Source organism: Pangasianodon hypophthalmus, chromosome 22 (assembly GCF_027358585.1).
Source record: "Pangasianodon hypophthalmus isolate fPanHyp1 chromosome 22, fPanHyp1.pri, whole genome shotgun sequence".
Taxonomy (NCBI): Eukaryota; Metazoa; Chordata; class Actinopteri; order Siluriformes; family Pangasiidae; genus Pangasianodon; species Pangasianodon hypophthalmus.
Genome location: NC_069731.1, coordinates 751,914 through 771,042, shown reverse-complemented (window position 1 = coordinate 771,042; position 19,129 = coordinate 751,914). Strand labels below are relative to the sequence as shown.

General features: G+C 39.7%; 1 protein-coding gene and 1 long non-coding RNA gene across 2 annotated transcripts; one reads left to right on the top strand and one right to left on the bottom strand.

Moving 5' to 3' along the window:
* The first annotated feature begins 5,984 nt into the window (after nt 1-5,984).
* Nucleotides 5,985-9,639, top strand: LOC128317182 (uncharacterized). The gene is made up of 3 exons (XR_008300706.1): nt 5,985-6,252; nt 7,331-7,417; nt 8,199-9,639. It is a non-coding gene; the product is annotated as an uncharacterized LOC128317182 (long non-coding RNA).
* Nucleotides 9,640-9,708: 69 nt separating this feature from the next.
* LOC113524791 (protein asteroid homolog 1-like) lies at nt 9,709-16,752 on the bottom strand. The gene is made up of 5 exons (XM_026911138.3): nt 16,647-16,752; nt 14,375-15,691; nt 13,710-13,926; nt 13,327-13,495; nt 9,709-11,956 (listed from the first exon to the last, which is right to left on the bottom strand). Exons 2-5 carry the CDS (start codon nt 15,671-15,673, stop codon nt 11,584-11,586), a joined length of 2,058 nt encoding a protein of 685 aa, XP_026766939.2. The 5' UTR covers nt 15,674-15,691; nt 16,647-16,752; the 3' UTR covers nt 9,709-11,583.
* Between the last annotated feature and the right edge of the window lie 2,377 nt (nt 16,753-19,129).

Sequence of the window (19,129 nt, the reverse complement as noted above, 5' to 3'; positions counted from 1 at the left end):
GAGAGTGACGAAGCCTGTCTGAAGTCCGAATGAACTTTTTTAAGCTCAGCCACACCCTGAAACTGATGTGACGACGCTGGTAAATTTCTTATAGAATTATAATTATGGTGATCTAATGACCAGTCAGTGAGGCTACAGCTACAGTTTTCATGTTTTTTTCTGATCTGGAAGTGTTTGAGAAATGGTTTCTGGAATAACACGGCTCCCGGAAGTAATTTGGGTATAAGAACTACTTCCACGTCATTCCATGTTAGCCTGTGAAGCCATTTTTTGGTCTTTTAGTCGCCATTTTAAGAGTAAGGCAACACCTAATTTGTAATAATCCAAGGCAAGATATCGTCTTTGGCAAGAAATGCTGAGATCTTTAATCGTCCACATTGATGACGATGAAAACGATGGTGAATCTAATTTGTTTTTAGACGGCGATTGCTGCGCTCTCTACGCAAGTGTTAGCTTTTCGACAATGTCATGTCTTTAGTGCTAGCCATTCGCTTAGCGTTAGCATTAGCATTAACATTTTGGTTTACTTGTGAATTTAGTGGTTATAGTTTTGTGATCATTCAGTATGATACGTCACTATGTACCTCATTTACATTGAACTGTAGATAAATTATAGATTTTATCCACAGATATAATGAATTTTCTGTTTCAGGCGGTTGTTGGTCAGCTGTTTGCCCTTCGATCCGCAGATTTGCAGCTTGGGCTTGGCGAAGGCTCAGAGACGTTTTCAACCATCCAGGTTCGTCAGCCAAAACTTAATATTTCTTTAAAATAATGAAAATATTGAGTAACACACCTAGAGTGTTATAAATGGTGTGTATAACCATGCAGAATGTATAACACTGTAATAAACGCTGTGTAAAGTAGCTTTACTCTCCACATCTTTCATAATAATAATAATAATAATAATAATGATTTAGTTGATTATACAGTAAATGATAAGTAATAGTTAATAACTATTTAATATATTCTGTACCTTGGGATCCTTAAATAAGCCATATAGGATTTTTCACTTATTTTTTCCAGGTATTAAATAAGGTGCAATGGATTCTGGCCAACGTCATGCTTCATATGTTTATGAAAAATAGTTTAAAACTATAATTTAAAGAAAAAACCTTGCCTGAGCAAGTTTTATGCATGTGCATGACCTGTGTGTGCAGTGAGAAGTGTTCAGAGAAACTCTGATATCTCTGTTTGTAGGTGATGATGTTAAACTGTCAGTGGAGGAGACTGAACCGGTTCGGCTCCAGAGCTCAGTGCGTCCGTTCTTCTCCCACTGAGGCTCATACGACCTGCGAGACACCGATGAAGAGGCAGAAGAGGCAGAGGAGGCAGAGGAGGATTCCAAGTCGGTCACCGTTCTACAGCCTGATAAAAATGCATGTTTCAGATATTATGATCCTCGCTGTTAAAAATAAATGATCTTATTCTGCTCTGGCCGCTCGTTTAAGAAGACAGCTGTCTGAGACGGTCCGTATGCTGCAGATGAAACAACTGAGATGTTGTGACATGAAGATACAGATGTATTAAAGAAAGTGTGATGTTATTTGTTGCTATTTATTCTGTATTGTATTTTGTATATATTGTAAATATCACACTTTGTTGTGATGAAGGGGTTATTAAAATAAAATATAAATAATATATATATGTCTTCTCAATTAAAAAAAACATAATTATTGCACTAAGAACCTAAAACAGACAACAGAAACATGAACGAAAAACACTAACATGTAAAACAAATGACTCAAAAGCTCAAAAGACTAACGGTCGAATTTGTTGGCTGGCTAGTTCTAAAAACATTTTGTAGTTCCACATGAGATCATCTGGGTATCAGAGTCGACCAGGACGAAGACCTCGCTTCTGGAGGAGCGTTCTCTGGTCAGATGAAACAAAAAGTGAACTGTTTGGCCATAATGATCAGCGCTATGTACTGTATGGAGGAAAAAGGGTGAAGGGTTTAATCTGAAGAACATCATCCTAACTGTGAAGCGTGGTGGTGGCAGCATCATGTCGTGGGGTGTTTTGCTGGAAAAGGGACTGGTGCACTTCAGAATATAGATGGCATGATGAGGAAGAAGGATTGTCTAGAAATACTGAAGCAACACCTCAAGACATCAGCCAGAAAGTTGAAACCTGGTCGTAACTGGGTCTTCCAGCAGGACAGTGATCCTAAACAAAGCTCCAAAATTGTCACAAAAAGGTTTAAAGTCAACAAAGTGAAAGTTTTGGATTCGCCATCACAAAGCCCTGACCTGAATCCTATAGAACATTTGTGGACTGATCTGAAAAAGTGTGTCTGTCTGAGCGAGGAGGCCTACAAACCTGGAACTGGAACCCAATTAAACAACCAAAAACAGTGCTACACTGGCGTTCTTAACTGAACCTGACAGATCACTGCTGTACTGCTAATTTAGACTGTTTCATCGGGTTTGAGTTTTCTGCCAGGAGGTTTAAAGATTCAGAACTGAAGCCACTTTTGAGTTCTGTTGGCTGTGTGTCTTGCCTTATTGTCATGTTGACAGGTCCTGAGCATGCTTGAGCAGTTTTTCCCCAAAGCATGTCTCTGTATTTTATTTCCGTCATCTTCTCCACCAGCGAGCTCTTTCCATCAGATGACGCCTACCAGCCACTTCCTGCAAGACACATGATGCCAAGCACATCTTCTCAAACTGCCGCTCACTCTGTGTAACACTCTCACAGTTTTTAACCAGCTTTTAAATGAATTTTAATGAATCCTTATACAGTATTGTGTTTCTGTGTGTGAAGAAATAAATGCGTTAACATAAATACCACCTTAAGCCATTATTCCTAAACTTTACGTAAAAGCTAACTGCTAATGTCAAGTGAACATTCTTTGTTTGTTGACCAACATCTGCTCAGACAATGTAGAAGTGAGAATGGAAGACAGAAGCCTACTCAACCCACAGGACTCACCACAAGTGCTTATGTTACAAGATCAGTTTTCAGTAATGCAGAAAACAAGACATGCGGTCAGTCCTGGTAGGAGTAAGACAAAACAAGACTGTCACGACGTCCTGCAAAAAGCAACCAACTTCCATTTGCATGCTATGATAAACACACACACACACACACACACACACACACATGCACAAACAAGGCGTAACTAGCACCTAATAAGATTTCTGTTTTTCACAACTCCACTTCGTTACTATACATTTCCAGTTTTAAGTCAATTAGAGTATCTACTTCACTGCTATAAGAGGTCCTTTTAAAATAAAAGCTAAGAGACAGATTTATTTCAGCTTTTATTTACTGTATAAAAATTTTCAGTGGGTCAGAAGTTTACTTTCTGTAACGCGGCAGGTGCCTTCTCAGGCAGATCCGCGGCCACCTGCACAGGCTTTTATAACGCGGCGATCTCAGGAAGGTAATCAGCGTAAACGTGCAGCACCTGGCCGCGCCTCTTTATAAGCCCTCTGATTGCCTCACTCCACGTGCGGACATAGATCTGTGCCAGGTAACAGAGCAGCGCCACGCTACTCTGATCGGTGATTTTGATATGTAAAAAAAAGAAGAAAAGAAATAAAATAAAATATTTAGGTTTAGAAAGAAAAGGAAAGGGAGAGAAATTATTGAGGGCAAGAAAGAAAAGGGAGCTCAGGATTAAAGAGGAAGTGGCACAAAACTAAAGAGGACGACAGACTGAGAGTCCTCACTCCCAGATAAAGATTCAGCCATCTTAAGTTAGAGATTTTTGTCTCATTTGGTGCCTTTAAGTTCGGCCAGAAGGAGGGCCAGTTTTGAGTTGTGTTTTTCCGCCGCGCTGCGGCGCTTTGAGTTCAGCCGTTGGATCTGAGCTTCCCGATCCAGTTTCACAAGCACTGCAACACTCATCAATCCCACGCAATAGAGTTAGCTCCGTGGGTAATGTTACGGTTTGGGGTTCGCAACGTCTCTGGTTTGTGTCCTGCTCTAGGCAGCCGCATTTTAGGCGGAGTCTTTTGATCCATCTCTGCACTTGGCTCCTTTCACACCATATATATTGTCCTCCCGGGCAAGCGGGGCCTGCGCGACACTTTTGAACATCTTATCGCCTAGCCCCGTAACACTTTCACTTTGGTAGTATTTGTTGGCGTTGCATCTTAATTGCTGGAGCTTGAATCAGACTCTTCCTGTAGCCTTCCACAAGCTTCTCACAATTCTTTGCAGAAATTTTCACCCATTCCTCCTGACAGAACTTCTGTAACTCAGGCAGGTTTGTGGGCCTCCTCGCTCAGACACGCTTTTTCAGATCAGTCCACAAATGTTCTATAGGATTCAGGTTTAAATCGTTTTGTGACAATTTTGGAGCTTTGTTTAGGATCACTGTCCTGCTGGAAGACCCAGTTACGATCAGGTTTCAACTTTCTGGCTGATGTCTTGAGGTGTTGCTTCAGTATTTCTAGACAATCCTTCTTCCTCATCATGCCATCTATATTCTGAAGTGCTCCAGTCCCTTTTCCAGCAAAACACCCCACGACATGATGCTGCCACCACCACGCTTCACAGTTAGGATGATGTTCTTCAGATTAAACCCTTCACCCTTTTTCCTCCATACAGTACATAGCGCTGATCATTATGGCCAAACAGTTCACTTTTTGTTTCATCTGACCAGAGAACGCTCCTCCAGAAGCGAGGTCTTTGTCATGGTGGTAACCTGGTTGATTTTTATATTTTGGCCAGAGTGTTCCTTTTAAGTTAATGAAAGTCGAAAGTCGAAGCTCCCTGACCTCCGGAAAACCTCTGGAAAAGTTTATTATTAGACTCTGATACCCAGATGATCTCATGTGGAATTACAAAATGTTTTTAGAACTAGCCAGCCAACAAATTCGACCGTTAGTCTTTTGAGTCATTTGTTTTACATGTTAGTGTTTTTTGTTCATGTTTCTGTTGTCCGTTTTAGGTTCTTAGTGCAATGATTGTTTTTTTTTAAATTGAGAAGACATATATGTTTTTAAAATATTTATGTTTTTAAAATAATATTTTAAAAATAAGTGCTTCACAACAGCAGAACAACAATAAAAGAAATAGCAATAAATACCAACACACTTTCTTTAATACATGCAAAACATGTTCCATATTGAACCCAACTGCATCTGTATCTTCATGTCACAACATCTCAGTTGTTTCATCTGCAGCATACGGACCGTCTCAGACAGCTGTCTTCTTAAACGAGCGGCCAGAGCAGAATAAGATCATTTATTTTTAACAGCGAGGATCATAATATCTGAAACATGCATTTTTATCAGGCTGTAGAACGGTGACCGACTTGGAATCCTCCTCTGCCTCCTCTGCCTCTTCTGCCTCTTCATCGGTGTCTCGCAGGTCGTATGAGCCTCAGTGGGAGAAGAACGGACGCACTGAGCTCTGGAGCCGAACCGGTTCAGTCTCCTCCACTGACAGTTTAACATCATCACCTATAAACAGAGATATCAGAGTTTCTCTGAACACTTCTCACTCACACACAGGTCATGCACATATATAAAACTTGTTCAGGCAAGGTTTTTTCTTTAAATTATAGTTTTAAACTATTTTTCATAAACATATGAAGCATGACGTTGGCCAGAATCCATTGCACCTTATTCAATACCTGCAAAAAATAAGTGAAAAATCCTATATGGCTTATTTAAGGATCCCAAGGTACAGAATATATTAAATAGTTATTAACTATTACTTATCATTTACTGTATAATCAACTAAATTATCATCATTGTTATCATTGTTATTATTATTATTATTATTATTATTATTATATTATATATAATTAATTATAATATATATATAATTAGTGATAGTACTCGTAGTCCTGATGTAGTGAAGCAGTTTGAGGATGTGTTTATTGATAGAGAATTCACAATTACTTCCCTAAGTTGTGCTGGATAAGGGAGTCGCCAATGTAAATGTAAATGTAAATACACCTGACATGACAAAGACCAAAAGGGGGAACCAAGCTGTGTGGTCAGTGCTAATAAGGAACTTTCATTTCCCTGAAGCTTTCATTCTCACACAGCACTCACAAGCAGCGTGAATGTGAGCTCTCAGAATTTCACAGGATTTGTTGTTTTTTTTTTTTCATTTATTCCTTTTCTCATTTTGAGCTGGAGTGAGGAGACATGGAAAACATGGAGGGTTTTTTGGTGACACTTTGTGGCCAAATCGTTTTAGTGGTGAAGCAGGGACAGTCTGTTACTTTTCTGAATTTTTTTACTCTCAGCGACACCCTGAAAGCAACGTGATGACGAGTTCTCGCTGGTAAGTTATCACAAAATTATTCTTACCTAATTGCTAGTTGTTAATGCACCTTTTCATTAGCGTTTAGTTAGCTATCAAGCCTTCTGATGTGATCCGTGAATAAATAGATCACGTGCCACCTTTTTTTGTGAGGTAGCATCTTCCGGGGATATGACACAAGTCTTCCGTCCACCATTTTACCCTCGTTTCATGCTTTCTCGTTTTTATTTCACCCTTTTTTATTGTTTGATCTCAAATCATTAAAAAAAAATGGAACATCATGTTCAACTCATACCTAATGGAGCAACATCTGAAAGCGACAGTGATGGTGAATCTTCTTCGTGCTTATGCTGGAGTCAGTTTAGTTTATTTCTGTAATTTACGCAGCAACATGTGACACATGTAGCTAATCGTGTAGGCCTGATTATTTGTATTCCCACCTTTTCGTTTTGCAGTTTGCAAAAACCCAAATAACTTGAGCTGTTTAGGGATCGTTTGACTTGTGTAAGCTGCGATGTTGAATATTTTACCAAACCGTAAATGATTACTAGCTTTTTTTTTTTTTTTTTGAACCAGCATCAGCCATTATCCATTAGCTTCTAGCTACTCTGCAAAAAATTACTCAGTGTTTATATATTCTCTCATTGTTGGTTTACTTGTCCATTTATATTGGTTATATTATATTGTCTGTGATACTGTGGCCTGATGTGTCGGCGTGGCCTGTAATTCTCCGTCATCGGCTGTAATGCCGTAGCAGAGACATTAACGTTATTCAGGTTGCATGAATAGCATATTGGATTCCTGTTTTTTGTAGATTAGTTGTAAAATACAGTTTTTTTTTTAAAACAACTAAAAGCCACATGGGGGATGCAAACGCTTTTTACGCAACTGTAGATAACTTATAGATTTTATTCCACAGGAATAAAATAAATAATATTGCATATTGGATTTCTGTTTTTTGTAGATTAGTTGTAAAATACAGGTTTTTTTGACAAACATATAAAAGCCATGTGTGGGATGCAAACGCTTTTTACGCAACTGTAGATAACTTATAGATTTTATTGCCCATGAATAAAATAAATAATATTGTTTGTTTCAGGTGGTTGTTGGACAGTTGTGTGTTCTGCCATCTGCACATTTGCATCTTGGACCTGGTACAAGCTCGGAGACGTGTTCAAGGTTCGAGGTTAGTCACCCAAAACGTAATATTTCTTATAAATAATAAAAATATAGTGTAGCACAGAAGTGTTATAAATACTACCTATAACCATGTGGGATGTATAACAGTGTCATAATCTTTAATAACAATAATCATGATGATGATAATGATGATGATAATGAGTATTATATTATTATTATATTAATGATAATTATTAATTAATATAAAGTGAGATTCTTGCCACGATGCAGGTACGGACGCAAGTGCAGGTGTTCAGTGATTGTAATTGAGTCCAGGTGTGTGTGTGATCAGTAATCAGGTGAATATGAACGTGAGAGAGGCTGTGATGGCTGGGTGTTGTAGTCCTCGGCGGCCATGTTTGTAGGCCACGCCGTATTCGGAGAATTGTTGTTGTATGTGTAGAAACGACAATCCTTAAATAAGCCATGTAGAGTTTTTTCCACTAAATATTATAATGGAAACCTGATGCGTGCAAGATAAAATGCTCGAGGGATAAAATAAAGAATGTACTGCTAACTTTATGCTTCATATGTTTAAGATTTAAAAATGGCAAAATTTTAAACAAACATTATTTGAAGTGCGCAATACTACCTGAACAAATCTCGTAGTTATTTACATGACCTCTGCGTACAGTGGAAAGGGTTCAGAAGACTCTAATACTAAAGTTTCTGAACATTTCTGACAACTTTGTGTGAGACGTTGTTGTGTGACTGATTTCTGTAACCTCTTGCGTGTGGATTATATGATGTGTGTTAAATAATAGAAACTCTGATATCTCTGTTTATAGGTGATGATGTTAAACTGTCAGTGGAGGAGACTGAACCGGTTCGGCTCCAGAGCTCAGTGCGTCCGTTCTTCTCCGACTGAGGCTCATACGACCTGCGAGACACCGAACGACTCGGGCTCCTGTCACACCCCGACACCCAGAACATCATCTCAGCTGATATGAAACACACACCTTTGCGGCTGGTCAGTGGTTAGAAGGATGAAGAGACAGAAGAGGTTTCCAAGCTGCTCTTCATTCTACAGTCTTCTGGATGGGAGGATGAAAGAGGAAACCAGCTCACCAGGTCTCTGGATGAGCTTTCGGGACTCAACAACCATTCTGAAAATGGTTTTCTTCAAAATGCATGTTTTAGATATTATGGTTCTCACTGCTCCAGTCGTTTGGTTTAGAAGACGGCTATCTGAGATGGTGCAAATGGAATGAATGAATGTTCTGACAATGTTGTGACATGAAGGCACAGATGCAGTTGTGGAAAATATTTTGGATGGGGAGGGTTTTTGTCTGTTTCTGTTTTGTACTTGTGTTTGTTGTAATTTTTGGTTTGTATTCTTATGCTTTCAAAATATCTTTAAAAAAACTGTCATCTCAATTAAAAATATAAATAAATAAATAATAATGATAACTGCATGAAGAACCTAAAATGGACGACAGAAATAAAATGTAAAACAACTGACTCAAAAGACTGTCAGTAATTCCACGAGATCATCTGGTTATCAGAGTTTACTAATAAAATTTTCCCGTTAGCGAAGCAACAATAGTTAGCTAAAAATTAGCTTGCTAGTACCTGGTTGATTTTAAGTAGTCTATAGCTACGTTTCCATCCAAGGATTTTTTTTTTGGGAAAAAAAAGGTTTAGCGCATTGAACTGTTTACCGATATGGCTGATGGAAACGCAAATTATCATTAAAATTTAACAAGTGTTGAAATCTTTTCTCGTTTAACGTTAGCAGATAAATTGAAAACGTTAAAGATAAACGTTTTTTGTCGAGAAAAATGGCATTCACACAAGTGACACGTGACAGAATTAATGCATCGGCGGAGGAAGAGGAAAGGGATGTCCGTGCCATCCAGCGCACCGTAAACTGTAAACCACCGTAAATCAGTCTGGTACGAGATGCACAGAGGAATTACAGTGAGCAGCTTCATTGGCCTCCGCTACGTTCAGCAGCCTGATATAACACCGCGCTCATTTTTCTTTAATAGCTGTGCACACAGTAAAGACCCCAGTATCCCCGAAATTTCCCAGGCGCAACATATTATTAGTAGTACACTAGTATAGTAGTAGTATAGCACCCTGTGTTGTGTAGGAAGTTTTTTTCTGTGTCGTTATTGTGTTACGAAGCGTTTATTACAAGGGCTTAACTGATAAAGGAAAAAAAGTCAAACAAAAACTTTGCCACAAACATAAAACATGTAACAGATATTTTTTTACATTTGACAAACTACTGCCTTGTTGTTTTTTTCCCAATGATTTAATTATGAAGTTCATCAGGACAGAAAAATATAAATACAGTTATTTTATAATGTTAAAAACAGACGGTGAACTCTGAAACACCACGGCGCGAGAGATTAAACTCTACAACAGACTGAAATAATCTCATTTCAACATAATCTTCATAAATTCACAGTGATAAATTCAAATATTTACAATATATTTTTGTGAATCCATTTATTTCCGTAAAGCTGCTTTGAGACAATGTCCATTGTTAAAAGCGCTATACAAATAAAATTGAATTGAATTGAATTGAATTTCTAATCATTTCTGTTCCTGGCACATGTGCATGAGCCCCATACTGTCTTAGGAGAGAAAATTAATGCTTAACATTAATTAACATAATTTACATAATTAACATAGAAAATTAACATAATAACACTTTATATTAACGTTCATTTATCTGATATTATTAACTTCAGCATTAATTACATCATCAATAACATGAACACAATAACTAACACTCACGTTAACTTATGTTTCTTTTACACTAAACGAGCTGAATAATCAAAATTAAACCCACAGCAATCAACACCTCTGTTCAGTTCTCTAATCTGATTGGTCAGAAAATGTTGATTAATTTTCTATAACAGCAGCTCTGACAGAAGCGCAGGCTGTAATTCAAATCATAGCTTTATATTAATTTTGTTATTTATTGAACAGAAAGTGTGTGTGGTGAAGTTTGCTCTAAGGAGACGTTTAATTATTTAACAGTGATGGAAGGAGTCTCCAGTGTCAGCGCTTTGTTACAGTCAGAGGTGAAGCTGTAACTTTAAGTTTTCCGACGTCGTAGAGGAGTTCACGCTTCTTTGCGGTTTCGCGGTTGTTCAGGAAGTTCTCAACATTTACTCACATGCTGTATGTTAATCAGGGATTAAAAAAACATTAATGCAGGATGTGTTTCATTAATATTTACACAAAGGTCTATTAATACGTGATAACTTACTTCATTACTTTGTTAAAATGACTAACAGCTTGTTAACACTGATGTTTATTAAAGTTAAAGGAACCTTAATGTAAAGCATTAGCATTATCATAAATAATCTGTCATTACAATAAACAACAGTCACAACCCTAATAAATAAGGATAATAAATGTTCACGTTAACTAGCATGTAAACGGTTTTTGGGGTTGCTAGTTTCGTTATCTGTTTCAATATTGTGTAAAAAATAACAAAAAAACCCAATAATAATACTTGTCTGGGTTTTTTTTTGTTTGTTTGTTTGTCTTTTGTTTGTTTGAACACTTTATAAACAGCCACAAAAACAACTCTAGTAAAAAAACAAAGCGATTAATTATGACTAAAATTCTGCTCAGATCTCGTCAGTTCCTAACAAAAATGATCAGGGATTAAAAATATTATTAAAATATTTCAGAGTTGCAGCTCTTGCTTTGGTCTTAGTGATAGCGCTGGTCCTTCTGCATGTAATTAAAGTGAAACAATGAGAATAAAAGAGGCTGGTTAATATTTCTGTGTAGGAGAAATGCAACTGGAGAAACTCTGCTGGTTCATGAATGCAGACGGACGACAAAAATGTTTCGTATTAACGCAAAAAAAAAAAAAAAAAAGGAATTCGTTCTGACACACGGTAAAGAAATCTTCATCTTAGGCTGCTGTGGCAGAGTAAATATTGCTGATTGTTGATATAGTGCCATGGCAGCGGGGATAAAAACGCCGAACACATGCTGATGCACGCCTGAGTAAGAGCGCCCCCTTGTGGAGCACACACAAGTCTGTTACAATTCATGAGAAACTTCACAATTAAAACACACGGTTCATTAAAATCAGAATAAAAGTGCTGGGAATAATTTCCTTTTTTTGACAGCAAAGCAGTGATAAATGAAAAACCAATCAGTTTCAGTTCAGTTGTTTTGTCCTGATCCGTATCGTATCTAACACCACTTCACAAGTTCGTACTTCTTGGCCCTCGGATCCTCCGTGTGAGCTCGGCTTACGTGTCTGGTGCGAACGCTGCAGGTTTCCTCGTAGATCTTGTCACCGTCGTCATCCTCCTCTTCATCAGCCATCAGATGTTTGAACATTTTGCTCAGTTCGTCTGCTGGATCGCACCTCGCGCTGCGCGACGTCGGCCCCGCCCTCATCCTCATTCTCACGATGAAGTCGTCGTCCAGCTCGCGCTCCACCGCGGCCTGTAGATTTCGGTAAAGCTCCACGGCGAAAGAGGCTCCGGTGAGAAGAGACTCGGGTTCGACGCCCCTCATCAGCTCGTGAGCGACGGTGTGCACCAGAGAGCCGCTGTACAACCTGATAAACACACAAACACACAGCCGGAGTGTGACGGAGAGCTCGCTCACTGCCGAACCTGCATCATGGCTACGCTATAACACAACGCTCATTGATGTTAGGTTCATTTTGATCTTTGTATCTGGAGACAAATTTCAGTGTCAAGCAGGTTTTTACCTTCAGAATGAAGAACTTCTCATAACCATTAGCCACAGATAATGACATCACTGTTAACATTGCTAGTTGCTAACACACAAATGAAGTGAGGAAGCTTAAGTTTGGTGTTTTTTTTCTCAACCACCAGTAAAAGTTTTTCATCTACAGGAAAACGTTAAAAAAAACAAAACTCTGGTGTGTGTGTGTGTGTGTTTTTTAGTGACAGTGTTACAGACCTCATGGCAGAACCAAACGTCTGGTGGGTGGAGCTGGACCTGATCCAACTCCTCCTATACACCTAACCCCTTATCCTAACCCCCAAGATGCTCTACAACGTGGAGCAACACACACACACGCGCACACACACACACATCCAGCCTGAAACACACTCAGCTGTCTCCACCCCCTGGACTTTTGGTTTGACTCCGCCCAGGTAGGAGGAGCTGGACCAGGTTTGACTCCACCCCCTAGACTGTTAGTTACTTCTTAACTTCCAAAGTTAAGAAAAAGGTAAAAAATTTTCCCAAAACACAAGAAGTGACGTCAAGTGTTTTTTTTTCTTTTCTTTTTTTTTTTTTTTTTTTTACATCAAGTGCTTTTGTTTTTTTTTATATCTCCTAACCAATCAGGTCGCAGCTCAGGGGTGACACACACTACACTCGCTGAAAAATGAATACTCATATTATCTACATTCTCAATATTTTTTTATAACAGAATCTCACAAAATTATAAATGGAAAAACATTAAATTTAATCTGATCTTGTTTAATCTGATCACCAGCAAAACTCACGAAATAGTTAATAAGCTGCTTGTTGCAAATCACACACACAATCACACTCTTATTTTCACCGCTTTACACAGCTGTCAGTCAGGGTGTTATCTGCCACGCCCACACGTATGACTTTGTGTAGCTTTTCTTTACAATTATATCGTCAGTGACGATAGCCTACATGGGTGAGGCTCCATGACTCACTGTTTACTCGTTCCTCGTCATTATATTTAATCTAATCCAAACACAGATCTAAAGCAGTAAAGCAGTAAACATCTCCCGACAATACGGAGCACAAAACCTCTTTCTATTCTCTGCATTTGTAGACTAGAACTCGTCTTTCAGGTTATGATTCCACAAATGCTTCGAGTTGTTCATGCTGTTATGATTATTTAATGCTTAGCATAAATATAGCATAAAGCTGCATTGTGCCTCAGTAGAGATAAGAAATAAGAAGTGAATGTACCATGCTAGCTCCGGCTCAGGCACTGGATGATTCAGTAGCTGGTTCAGATTGAAGCTGATCTTCAAACAGCACTGCCACTGACAGTAAGCGTGAGCCAGCTCCAGGTCCAAAAGCTTCTGTCCTTTACGATCCTGCAGGTTTTTAAGCCTCGAAATCACCATGCCTGCCTCTGCATACAGGGGAAGAACAGATGATATCAACCATGTATTCAGAGAACCAATCACAATTCTGACAATTAATAATAATAATTCAATATTCACACTGCACATAATGTTATCATGAGCACTTCAACATATCTATAACTTCCCTCTGTCAGTTTTTTGTGTCAATTTCATCTTTACTTATCTCAGTTTGATCCTTCAGTATCTCAGTCTGATCTTTACCTATCTCAGTCTGATGTTCTCTGCACAGGTGTCCGTAGACCAGGCCGATGAGTAAAGCCCAGAACATTTCCGCTTTTGGCTCGGGTTGCACATGATTTAGCCAGAAACATGTGACGTACACGGCTAGCTGCAGATTTGCTGGGATGAGGAATGAATTAAACAACGGAGACACACGCAGCGCATGCAACACGACCTGCAGGCGTAAATTCTCTGGGGCCTACAACAGAAAATCACAAAATGTGTATTATGTGAATAATCATAAATACTCCAGCAGTAGAAATTGAGAAGTTTTGAATGGTGCTTTATACATGTAATAACACTAATCTTTCTAAGAGTAAACTCTGAGTGCACCAGAGCTGGTAAATTTGCAGCCATCCATTTTCTGATTGTATAGGCATCATATTAGTGCAAGGTCTGAGTGTCATCAGCATAGAAACGAAGTGGAAGGCCATACAGGCAAATCACAGAACCAAGGGTTAGCATGTAAATAATAAATAGAAACGGGCCTAAGAAAGAACCATGTGGGACTCCTTGGGAAACTTTCATAGCATGTGATCTGTGAAATAATATGCTGTCTTCACATATGCTATGAACAAATCTAATCTAGCTAGTTTAGTTAAATCACAATGATTAACAGTGAAGCAGAGATAATTCCTCAGCTCTACCTCCCACAGTGAGTCCAGGTGAAGGTGTGTTACTACATGTCTCGGGAGAACAGCTGGAACCATGGAGCTGGTCAGCGTCATTCCCTGCCTGTCGTATTCCTCCACGTTGTATTGCTGCTTCTCTCCAGAAGACGTGCTGCGTTTACCGACTGTCTGCCACCTGGTACACAGCAGTACGCCGTACGTCACCTGTCGTATCAGCCGAGACGGCTCGCTGCTGCTGCTCAGCCCAAAGTCCTCCACCTGGAAGTTCAGCATGACCCTCTGCAGTGTCAGGATGTCAATGATGGTGGAAGCCAGTTTACCTTCTGCCAGAGGTTTCAGAGTCCAGTCCGGGAGCTTCTGTAAAGGGCCTAGAGGCCTTCTCTGAGGTTCTCCGCTTAGGAAGAACTGGGCAATGGAGCTGGGATTGAGTCTGTACTCTGCCATTCCCTGATATATTTCTTTTCGAATGCTGGCTGATTTCTTGTTCTTCCCCAGGGGGCTGAGGAGAGCAGCGATGGCTTCTTTTGGGCTGGGGAAACGTGATAACCACGTGAGTAAGCCATCGATCTGGGCAGTTCCTCCAGGTCTGGTTGAGAACTTTGAGAAGTTTGGAAATGCACTCTTGTCCAAGTTGGTATAGTCATTGCCCAGGATGGTGGCAAAAAGTGAAAGATTATACTTATTCATGCGGTTAAAGGCAGTACATAGATTTAGAACATGGTATGACTTGGCAGGGATGATTTTTTTATTACTGCGTTTCAGCAGACTCAATTTCCTCCACTGGAAATGAGAGATGGGCAAAAATCCTCTCTTGATGTTGAAGATGTAGAAATCGCTGTCGTTGGACAGAACGGGACAGTTCCACTCGCTGGCCAATGCGGCTACTTCCCAATCCGCCTCTGCCAGACACTGAATGAAGGGAATTCCGAGTTTCCAGAGGATCTGCTTGAACACGTTTTTGATGAGAATGGGTAAAACTTCTCCTGAACGGCCCCTGGACAAGGCATTGGCTCTTCGGATTCTTTCTTGGCATCTTGTCTTCAGGGTGTCAAATTTTTTGTCACTGACGTCCGTCCCTCCATCGAGCACCACGTAGGGCTCAATATCGCAGATTCGGAGATTTTTGAAAAACTGTGTAACTATTTTCTCAAAGCCATCGTAATCTCCGCCGTGTGCTTGGTCCAAATCAGACCTGAAGTAAAGAAAGTAGTACAAGTTGGATCCATCGATGATGAGTTTGCTTTCTCTAAACCAGCATGTCTTCAGTAAATCACTGTTCCTCTCGATGTAGCTGTGAAGTCCACGAACTCCCATAGTGAGCAAAGTTCGGTCCTTGAAATATAAAACAGTGAAAGTGTACAGTAGGTTGAGTCGGATATTTACAGAATGTATTCTGCATAAGAAAATCAAATATTGGTATTGTACTATTCTAGACATTTTTTAAAGTATTAACATTAACTTCTTTTATGGTTAGCGTCCGAGTCTGAAAAAAAACTCTTTACTTTATTAAGTACATTTTAAGTTATGCTCGATACAGTTTATGATGCAGTTCATAAACAGTGACAGCAGAAAGTTTTGAAACTTTCTGAAAGAGAGAAAGAGAAAGTAAATAATGCTGCTGGACATGAAGCTTCTGCGTTTACCTGCTCGCTAGAAATCCCAAAGTTTAACGATGTAATTATACCAAAAAGCTAAAAGTTATGGTATGGATGATAAATGATGTAATTATACCAAAAAGCTAAGTAATAATTTGCAAAATAATTTGTTTATAAATGGGAAGCGGGTATATGAAGATTTGATCATTTGGTCAAAGGTCGTAAGTGGGACAGACTTGCATTACTTGTTACGTACGTTAGCTTCATAGCTCCAAGAAGCAAACGTCAGACACCATGACAACATGTCTTGACTAGTAAATATCTTCTGACATGACTAAAACCCAGCAGACAAAAATACACAAACTATAAACTTTTTTTTTAAATTATACCAGAAATTAGATGTGTCTATTTCAGATAAAACAAATTTTAAAAATGCAACCAAATCAGTAAGATATTTCCTAACAAGACTGCATGAAGAAATAAACACATATTGTTTAAAAAAACAGGATTATTATTATTATTATTGTTGTTGTTGTTGTTGTTGTAGTTGTTACTGGTATCATTTTTATCACTTCACCTGTGCAACTTGTCATCAAATCAAAAGCATGTTTGTATAAAAAGGAAGGAAAAGTCATTCATTATTAAATGAATAAAACAGTGTTTCTGAGATGTTTTTGAATCTGGTGTCTTACCTGAACTCCCTGTAATGTCTGCAGTGAAGAAGTGCGCAGAAGAAGTTGGAGGATTGTAGTTGTGCTGTAGTTGTGCGTCTCAAACCGCGCAGTGTTTCCTGCATGAGTCTGGTCCTGGAGCCGGATAAGGCAGTGTTCACTCTGCAGCAGGGCGCTGGGGTGATTTGGGACGCGGCCGATGGGCGGCGCTTTATTCTCTTAACAGGAAAGCGAAAGTTACAGCCTCAGACTGAAGGAAAGCGAAAGTTACAGCCTCAGACTGAAGGAAAGCGAAAGTTACAGCCTCAGACTGAAGGAAAGCGAAAATTAAACCCCAGAGCTCTTATTTTCCTCTTGCTCATGTTTTGAAGCGTGTGTATGAGCCTGAGCGCCACATGAGCACGTGACCCGGCTGACTCTTTATTCACTCTTTATTTAGTTTTTGCTCATTTGATTTTATTCAGCACTAATTTTCCTGCTCCACAGCAGCACATGGCAGCTGATTCTTTCCTCCTCAGCATTCACTCTGCACTCAGAGCCAAGCCCTCTCACATAACGCACTTCTGAAACCTTTATATCGTGTTACAGCAAGTTTTCTTTAAAATCTTATTATGTTTTTCCAAAATGTTCAACTTTCAACAAGACAGTTCTGATAAAATCAGACAAACAATAAATAAATAATTAAATAAATAACTAATATGAGACACTCTTTACAGCTCCAGTAGCAGTATCTGCATATTTATGTTACATACTCATACTAAGGTAAAGTTTGGTGTCCCACAAGGCTCTGTTATAAGCCCATTGCTCTTTTCTTTATATATGCTACCTCTGGGCAAAATTATCCATAAGCATGGTATTAGCTTCCACTGTTACGCTGATGACACACAGTTGTAGGTTTCAGCAAAGCCAGATGACAGACACCAGCTTAATAAAGTTGAGGAATGTGTAAAAGACATTAGAAACTGGATGTTTATTAACTTCCTCTTACTTAATTCTGACAAGACAGAAGTACTTGTACTAGGACCACATGCAGCTAGAAGTAAGCTTTCTGATTACATAATAACTCTGGATGACCTTTCTGTTTCATCATGTGCAGCAGTAAAAGACTTTGGTGTGATTATCGACTCTAGTCTTTCTTTTGAAGCTCATGTAGATAATATCACTAGGATTGCTTTCTTTCATCTCAGAAATATTGCTAAAATAAGAAATATATTGTCACTACACGATGCAGAAAAATTAGTTCATGCTTTTGTTACCTCTAGGTTGGATTATTGTAATGCCTTACTGTCTGGATGTTCCAGTAGGAGCATAAACAAGCTCCAGTTAGTCCAGAATGCAGCAGCGAGAGTCCTTACTAGAACCAGAAGATATGACCACATCACCCCTATCTTATCCACACTGCATTGGCTCCCAGTCAAATTTCACACTGATTATAAAATACTACTATTGACCTATAAAGCACTAAATGGTCTCGCGCCACAGTACCTGAGCAAACATTTGATCTTTTATGATCCGCCACGCCTACTCAGATCAAAAGGTGCAGGCTCTTTGTTGGTACCTTGAATAGTGCGGGCTATAGCAGGGGGTAGAGCTTTCTCATACAAAGCCCCACAGTTATGGAACAGCCTTCCATTTAGTGTTCGGGGCTCAGACACAGTCTCAGTGTTTAAGTCTAGGCTGAAAACATATTTGTTTAGTCAAGCCTTTTGTGAATAGTTTTCTTAGGTACAGGAGCAGGTCTGGAGGGTTTCACAGGCATAGAGTGTTGTGGTGAACTGGGATGTTTGGATGATGTCGCCCCCCCACTCTCACACGTTCACTCAGGTTTGTCGACGGTGGAGTGGCTGCTGCTTTATGTCCCAGGGTGCCCTCATGTCTGTGTTAGCTTCTGGCTCTCCCTTTTAGTTATGCTGTCGTAGCTAGTCTTGCCGGAGTCCCTGCTTGCACTCTGCATGCAAAGTACATCGTGCTTAACCATTAGAGGACAAAAGCTCACCTAACAATCTCTTCCTTTCTCTCCATCTCTCTCTCTCCCTCACTCTCTGTGAGCTACACATGCTACTCCTGAGATGCCTGTGACCCTGATGCCCCTTCTGCTCCTCCTCGCTGCCTGACCCATCCTGATGCCCTACTTCTGGTTGGAGTTCTCATCGGTTGAGTTCGCTCGCTGCTGCTGGGGCCCCATATGGACGGCCTGAAGAACTGTTTGGATTGCTGGGGATGGCGCCACCTCGGGTCTGTGGAGATGGCTTGGGGATCACATATGGGGAGCTGTACTGTACTGTACTGTACTGTAATGGCTTGGGACTGCGATTGCTGTAGTGGCTTTGGGGCTGCAGTTGCCACGAGCAGCTTCGTACTCAGGACTCCATCAGTGGACAGTGGATAGATTTTAACCAGCTGGACTTCTTGTGAAAACCGTGATGAATTTACTGGTTACACAACTGCACTATTTGTCCATATAGTACACAGTTATAGAAGGGAATGATTTATAATCGCACTAT